At 40.6% G+C, this 8,947-nt stretch overlaps 1 protein-coding gene across 1 annotated transcript in view; it reads right to left on the bottom strand.

The window, feature by feature from the left end:
- Window positions 1–6,092, bottom strand: part of LOC308082349 (adenosine receptor A1-like) — a 17,782-nt gene extending 11,690 nt beyond the window's left edge. Inside the window, exon 1 of the mRNA XM_080424068.1 lies at window positions 5,233–6,092. Coding sequence (XP_080280194.1) covers window positions 5,233–5,573 — 341 coding nt within the window. The 5' untranslated portion in view covers window positions 5,574–6,092. The remainder of the gene's footprint in view (window positions 1–5,232) is intronic.
- Window positions 6,093–8,947: the final 2,855 nt, after the last annotated feature.

The raw sequence follows: 8,947 nt of genomic DNA, 5'->3' as shown, positions 1-8,947 counted from the left end.
TAACTCATGTTACAACTTCTGGGGGGTCCTTGGAACAAAATATTTTGAGGGTCCACGGCCAAATACATATCTTTTTGATAACCACTGATATTATAGCAACATATATATTTTTTTAAACTGTTAGGATTTAGAAGACATTAGTAGAATCCCCCAGAAGCAAAGATTTGAGTTACAAATGTTCGCTTTAAATATATATATATATATATATATTCAAAGATTTGCACAAAATGTCCACGATTTTTCCAAAAAATAGCAGATCTACAAGCTCAACTCGGTGCCGCGCTATGAGCTTGGGCGGTGATGCCAGGCGTATCACCGCACCATAGGAAAACAATGGTTTTGCTGGTGACGCGTTTTGCTGGTGACACACGTATCAGTGTGATCACCCCCTAAGTCTTAATGACCTCAGTGCAGTCAGTGTATAGTTAATAATAGTGTGTAAAAAAATATTTTTGTTCACTTAATCTCTTACACCAACATTGTTCCAACAAGAACTAATAATACTAATCTTGTTCAACCCAGGTTCGGCTCAAACAAGGGGTTAAATTTGTTCTACTGCTATGCCACCAAAATGTGCAATTTTGTCACACCCAGCAGAGCAAAATATAATACACCTGTACCATGTTACACTACTGTATATTGAAATATATACAGTATCCAAACCATATTGAAAAAACAAGTGATCACAGAGAGAATCGGAGGCGACAGGGAGTTGGCTTCTCAACATCCCTGTCGATGGTAAGAACAAACCTAGAGACTTATGGTGCGTTCACACGGGCAGATTAAAAGATACAAAAATACACCGCATCTTTGTCGCTGTGTTGTTGCTTTGTATCTGTGTTGATCAGCGCGGTCGCTGACGTCATCAAACATACGGACATCGGAGCTACAGTTGTAGCTTTATTTCTTTGTATCTGGAAGTTGAACCCAGCTCAACTTGAATTTGTATCTTTGTATTTCCAATTTTCTATACTTTTACTTCTACTCCGCTACATCTCAGAGGCAAATATTGTACTTTTACTCCACTATTATATGCAAACTTTAGTTACTAGTTATTTTGTAGATTTTGATTATCATTACAAAACATACATTAACAGTCATAAAGAAGTGTGACTCCTTACGGTGCGTTTTAACAGCGGGCGATCAGGATAGTATTTTCCGGAAGTGCATTATATGTCTATGAGAGCCGGCGACTACTGGCGATAGGGCGAAGTGGGCGGGGGGGCGATGAAAGATGGATTTTCTTTATCTTTTGGACGATGTCGCCCGGGGATCGCCCGAGAGTCGCCCGCTGTTAAAACGTACTGTTACCCTCCTTCAAAACCGCCATAAAAGAGGCACCTACAGGTATCTGCAATTTGTAACTGGTCCCTGTAAAAAGTCTAACCTTATCGCCAGAAATTACCCCACCACCCCCCAACTGTATACTGTACATATTTTCTTTTTTTTATTACTACTAGTATAGATGATGTTTTGCATATTATTGTATATTATTGTTTGTCTTTAAATGTCTCGATGAATTGAATACACAGGACCACAATGGAAATAAGCCCTTTAATAGGGCTTTTTGTGTTATCCTTTTAGCATCTACTGTACCTTTTTTGCAAGTATTAATAATGTATTCATTCAATCAATCAATCAATCAATCAATCAATCAATCAATCAAAAAGCAATTTATAGATTTATAGACTTTTTAGGCAACACAAGGCAGTGGCCAGTTTACACTACCCAGCAAGCACAGTCAGGACCCGGACCAATCAGTGACGTCTCGATTGGGGCTAGATCAAGTCAAACCAAGACAAGTCAGATCTGGCCCAGAATATCACCTGATTTCAACCAAAATGTATCCTGACCACAAAAACGTCACTTCCAGGACGTCATCTAAACACATTTCTCATCACCCAAAATTGCTGTCCAAATGTCCATATGATGTCCCGGTGATGACGTCCTGTAAATGACGTAAAGATCATCCCCATATGGGCTGTGATCTGGCCTAGTCCTGAACGTCACCGGGGTGATGACCGGGCGTCATCATAACGTCATCATGACGTCATTGTGCTTGCTGGGTAGGCTTGTCCCATCATGTCTCAGACAGAGCGATCTTTATGATCTTCCCCAATAAGAATAAAACTACTTCACAAGAAGAACCATGTTGGTGTAAGAGATTCACCAACATTGCATGATAGATTATCAACTAAAATGCAACAAGAGTTGGCGTTTCCTGGTTTTATACAGACAAGAAGATGTGTGCAGCGAGAAGAAGACACTCAGAAGACACTCAGAGGATACTCAGAAGATAATTATTCTATCCAGCAATGTTATGGATTCCACATGAAAAAAGGGGGATTTAAGCTTTAATCATTTAAACCTTATACACTTAGTTGACCGGTGTCCCCCAGGGCTCTAAACTTAGTCTGCTCCTTTTTCCCCATTACACCAAACCTCTTTGATGAACAAAGCTGATCTACAAGCTCGCAAAGCATCGCAAAGCGAAGCATTGTGAGCATGTAGATCTGCTGTATTTGCTGAATGTTTGCCCCCCAGAATAGGGACACTGAGGGGGGTTCACGCGGTTAAAGGAAAACTTCACCCATTTTCCACCTATATCTTCATGTAATTGGTCCTCCTTAATGCTCATTATAAGACGGGCAGGAGGGCTGTGGACAGTTCAGAAACCTGCCTACCAGTGACATCATCGGTAGGTAGGGTTTTGTCATTTCAAACAAAGATTTCAAACTTTGTATGAATGCTTCTATTTCAGCATGCTAACCAGTAATAGAAAGGCTATGGTTTCAATTAGCTTGGAATGCCCATCAACAATGATGTCATCGGTAGAAAGGTTTCTTTACTGTCCATTAGCCCACCAATGAGACACATAAAGTGAGTAGATGGAAATTGTGCCATTTGATAATGAGCACTAATTGAGGTCTAATTATATGACGATGAGTTTGAAAATGGCATTTCTGGCTCATCACCTACCACCTGTGTTGCCAGATTTTGCAAGAGAAATAAGCAACCAGGTCTATGAAAGCCCAAACTCGCTTATAATAAGCAGGCATGGCAACACTGCCTACCACTCTGTGATTATCCTACAGCTGAGCGCCTGCTCAGCTGCCTGCCAGACTCTCTAGTGGAATTTGAATTGCATTCGTATGCGTGATTCATATCTCAGACAGGATTTCCTTATTATGACATGCATGCAGCGCGAAGAGACAATATGTCACTTTCTCTCTGTTGACACAAAACCACATAAATATGCTTCAGGTGCCTAGGCTGCTCATATTGTGTGGATTCAATCTAGTCAAATTCCTCACACCACAGAGGATCGTTAAACATTAAACAATAATGCTCTCTGTGAGAGAGGAGCAGAACATGAAATGGTTTTGCTTTGACTGTTGATGTTTAATATGTGTTCTGTGCAGTGGTGGAAAAAGTACTCACATTTTTTACTTAAGTAAAAGTATCAATACTGCAGTGTAGTCCCATTTCACAAGTTCAAAATGTATAAAGGTCTTTTGAAAATAGCAGATCTACTAGCTCACACTCGCGACGCATTGTGAGCTTGTAGATCGTCTATTTACAAATGGCAGAAATATATTTATACAGGGCTGAAGTGGTTAATGTATGTGTTGTGATAATTATCTAAATCTGCAAAGTAACTAACTAGTAACTAAAGCTGTCAAATAATTGTAGTGGAGTAAAAGTACAATATTTGCCTCTGAGATGTAGTGGAGTAGAAGTAAAAGTATTGAAAATGGGAAATACTCCAGCAAAGTAAATACTACTTCAAAATTGTACTTAAGTACAGTACTTGAGTAAATGTACTTAGTTACTTTCCACCACTGCCCAGTATTGCAGTTTCTGCCACAACATGCTTCAATGCTTACTCTCAAATGAATAATCTTGAGAGGCAAACTCTCAAGATAATTACGTTTGGTGACAAGTTGGGGAAAATGTTTGAAATTCATGAACATGTACATAAATATAATACACATAGCTGTAGTTGTATCATTCACAACATGAAACGCTTATCTGATTCAACATTGCTACAGTCAAAATGTATCAGTCTCCCAAATAAATTGATCTGTAATGAGCTCATGCAGGATATAGAAATACTTATCTACGGAGATGCTTATCAAGACAATATTGCATTCATGTAAACTTAAATGACTGCACATGAAAACACAGATGTTCTAGTTTTCCAATTAAGGTGAATTATTGTACTGGTTTAGAACAACCCAGATGGAAGACATAAATAATAGCCAACCACTGTAATGATTTTCACGTGTTTAAGCACATGTGCATCCTGAGTTTTTAATTCAAAAGCTATATTTCAACAGCTATAAAAAAGACATTATGCACTTGTCAGTAAGCTACAGCCATCTTGTCTTTAGTTTGACCTCAGCAAAGTAATAAATCTAAGATGGAAGTAATCTAGCTATAACTGTAGAATACAATAAGCAACATTATTATTAGACATTTTTGTGACAGAAAGGCAGACAAAGCATGCCTCTTACTGGAGGCAGGCTGCTTTGTCTGTCTGTCTGTCTGTCTGTCTGGAGAATATAATGGACCTTATAATTGTCTGGCTTCTCTATGCTCCATATAGTCTGAAATGCAAGAGCCTATAGTTCACTCTACATATAGTCTACAATATGCTTGATATCATGAAAAGTTAAAAACTGTGGTGGACAGTAACTAAGTACATTTACTCAAGTAATGTACTTAAGTAATTTTTTTAGGTATTTTTACTTTACTGGAGTATTTTCACTTGTCAGTACTTTTACTTCTACTCCACTACACAGGCAAATATTGTAGGCTACTTTTACTGCACTACAATTATTTGAAAAGTTTAGTCACAGTTACTTCCTAGGATTATTAAGACAAAACATACCACTTCAGCCCTATTCCCCTATATACATTTTGGCCATTTGAAAATAGCCGATCTACAAGCTCACAATGCGTTGCGATGCAACGCATTGTGAGCTTGTAGATCTGCTATTTTCTATACATTTTTTAGATTTGAAAACTTGTGAAATGGGACATTGTGCATAATGAGTATCCTACTTTTGTACTTTTACTCAAGTACATTTTTAATTCCACTCTTTTATACGTAACAGAGTATTTCTACATTGCAGTATTCATACTTTTACTTAACTAGTTAAAAAGAAGGAGAAAAAAAAGCACTTTTTCCACCACTGGTTAAATAAAGTAAAAACAAGCTTTAATTACCTCATGGGTATCTTGACTCTCAGGTAGCGGTCTATGGCGATGGCCAGCAGCGCCAGGATGGAGCTCTGCGTCAGCACCAGCACGGTGCAGGCCACCAGCAGACAGCTGTAGAAGTGGGTCTGCAGGCCGATGCTGATGGTGATGGCCAGCGGGATGACCAGCCCCCCCACCGCGATGTCCGCCAGCGCCAGCGACACGATGAAGCAGAAGGTGGTGTCCCGCAGGGAGCGGTTGATGCGCACGGCCATCACCACCATCACGTTGCCCACCACCGAGGACACGGCGATCACCACCTCCATGCCGATGTACAGGGCTTGGGACGCGGACAGGCTGGAGGACATCTTCTCACTTAGAGATGTTTGGATGATTGATGACTGGATAAGATCAGCCTCAGCAGACACACACACAATCCTGTCAGTGTGAAGTTAATGGCATCAGATCACCAGAGATATGTGTGAATTCCTTTCATGCTTCATTTTGTATCAAATCTATCCAATGCACTACAATGTATCCGTTATAGTTCCCAGTCCGCTCACACTAGCCTATACTTTCCTCCAAACTGTTCAATTTAAAGTAATACAGCAGCCAGCAGACACAAAGGTGGAGATCAGTCCTCCTGTCCGTCTGAGTTTAATGGCACCAGAGAGAGATGAATTCCCTTCATGCTTCGGATACTTTGTATCAAATGTATCCAATGCACTACAATGTATCCGTTATGGTTCCCCACACTGATCTGATATTTTGTATCAGATCTATCCAATGTGCACTAAATGTATCCAATGCAAGCAACGCACTAAATGTATCCGTTATAGTTCCCACACAGTCGGAATGATTCCTGGAATTGAAGTGTCCCCCGCAAATAGTTGAAAAGAGACACCGGACCACTGGTCCTGGTCCAGCCCCCCCAGACTTTAAGTGAATGAGTCAGAACAACCGCGTTCCCAAAACCGCAAATTACTCCAGTTTACATCATCGTCAGTCATCCTTAAGTCAGTGGTTGAAAAAAGAAAAAGAAAAAAGAAAGAAATAAGAATCATGAACTAAACGGCACCGAATCACTTCGATCTCCCGTGATTATCATCTCTCTAACCAGAGATAAAGCCTATGAGCATATTCTTGGGGAAATCCATGTTGTAGCCCATTTGTTCCGTTTAGTTTAGTTTAGTTTAGTTGCGCAAAACAAATTGGCGACGAGTCTCTCGATCTTCTCTCCGGAAAGATTATGAGCCTAAAACTGTTTCTTTGTCACAAACGTTGAAGTTAAATTCGTGCGTGGATCGGTCCTAAAAGGAGCTCGTCCTCCTCTGTGTTGAAGCAACCTACAGGTGCTGAGCCAAATGTGGAGTGGATAGAAAGCACGATACCGGACAGTTCAGCCCCGAGGAGGCACTCAGGCACCACTCTATGTCATGTGTGCACACGTCACACATGACATAATAACACACATTCATTAGATCAGCGCGGTTCTCAACCTTTTCAGGCCGTGATCCCCCTCCCCCCAAAAAATAATAATATTTGAACTGGGGACCCCCCACCCTGACAAGCACTTGGAATTGTTAAGGCATTACATTTTGTTTGACTGGAGCTTGTAGATCAGCTATTTTCCAAAATGTTGCCTCTTTCTTATTATTTGACAATTTGGCAAGTTTTTATAGTATAGTTTGTTGGTATTTTTCTTTCTCTCTTTTTTTTTAGGTACTTTTAAAAAGGTCTTAAAAGTCCTTAAATTGACACTTTACTCTGCATGGGGACCCCTCAAAAAAATCATGTGGGGGGCCCCCTGGGGGTCCCGACCCACATATTGAGAACCACTGCATTAGATCACTGGTTCTCAACCTTTTTAGCCTGTGACCCCCGAAAATAATTTGAACTGGGGGCCCCCAACCCTGATAAGCACTTGGAAGTTAGGAGTCATTTCATTTTGTTTGATACATATTGTGAAACAGATTGGCTAGTTTCACAATTTTACATTATATTATTTGACAATTTGGCCAATATTTGACCAGTTTTTGTAGTATAGTTTGTTGATTACTTTTGATGCAGTATAGTCTAGTCTTTTTTTCTGTAAGTCATTAAATTGCCACTTCACTGTCATCTGGGGACCCCCGCAAAATCCTGTGGGGGGCGGGGTCCCGACCCACAGGTTGAGAACCCTGGCATTAGGTAGCCTAAAAATTTGAATGACACTGACATCAGACGCATTCTAATTGCTTCAAGGTGAAACAATTATCGTATAATTTAAAAACAAAAAACAAAAATCTAAGACATAGCCCCACTAAATCAATATGCAACAGACTGTGGTTATCAAAGTGGGGTCCGGGGACCCCCAGGGGTCCTTGGGGGGGGTTCCAGGCGGTCCCCAGCCAAATCCTTGATAGTTACTTATAGGAAAGAAATGGACCCTTATGGGTCTGTAACTCTGAGAGTGTACAAATGGAACCAAATAGACCCTTACGCATCCATTTGGTTCCATTTGTACCCTCTCAGAGATTAAAAAAAAAACAGGAGGATTTAGATTTGGGGTCCCAGAGATACAATTGTGGGAGTCTGTGTAAGGCTAATGCACATCAAACTGGGGGTCCTTGGAATTAAAATGGTTGAGATTCACTGCTAGAGCCACGCTGTAAAAAATAATTAAAAAAACATACTGTAGCCTATACAGTTATACAATAATGCTAAAAGGATAACACAAAAAAGACCTGAGTGCTTGTTTCCATTGTGATCCTATGTACTCAATTCATCAAGACATATGAAGACATACAATATTATACAAGAAATCATCAACACTAGGAGCAGTAGAAGTACATGTACAGAACAACAGTGGGGGGAGGGGGGGGCATTTATTTTGGCAAGCTAGAAGACTTGGTCCCTGGTACAGTATATCTTTTCAAATGGGGGTCCGAGGGCTAATGTATCAATTTGGGGGTCCTTGACATGAAAAGGTTTGAGAACCACTGGCCTTATAGGCTAACATGAATGATCTCACGGAGTGTCTCACAATATGAACATGCAGCCCACAAACGTACTCTGTAGAATCCATTGCCAACCCTCCTCTCTCAAGGATAATATGCAGCATGGTAAACTGAGTGAGAGAACCACTCTATGCCCTCATTGCCAGCTCTATCTAATCCTGATACACCCACGCACGCACGACCGCACAAATTCAAAAGACCTATTAGCAATCATCTCTCAGCTGGCAGCCTCTCTGCCATAATTTGTCGTTTGTGGACACAAGAAGGATATATGGGCACACACACTAGCCTACTCAGTAAGCCACCGATCTGTCTTATTTTCACTCTTTACTTAATGTATTGCTCGCTCTCTCTCTCTCTCTCTCTCTCTCTCTCTCTCTCTCTCTCTCTCTCTCTCTCTCTCTCTCTCTCTCTCTCTCATGATATATGGTATACGTATATCATCTCTCTCTCACCTTGGCTATAGTGTGAAGGTGTTTCAACTGAGGGTGCTTCATATCTGTCTCCATAGTGCATTAGTTTAGACATAATACTGTACCTCTACTGTATATCATCAGGACTGACCTTCTCAAGGAAACGTCCCAGACAAATATCCAGAATGTATGACTCTTTAGTAGGATAGTAATCTATAGGATCATTCAGTTCATGTGCTGTGCCATATGGATTGCTGGGAAATACTGATTTTACTGCAGATATAACAGACCTGCCTGCTCGTGTGGGTGGTACTGTATTTCAAACCTGAG

The sequence above is a fragment of the Gymnoscopelus braueri genome (genome assembly GCF_963280865.1).
Source record: "Gymnoscopelus braueri genome assembly, chromosome: 3".
NCBI classification, from domain to species: Eukaryota; Metazoa; Chordata; class Actinopteri; order Myctophiformes; family Myctophidae; genus Gymnoscopelus; species Gymnoscopelus braueri.
The sequence above is the reverse complement of the archived record's forward strand: the minus strand, read 5'-3'. Positions and strand labels throughout refer to the sequence as shown.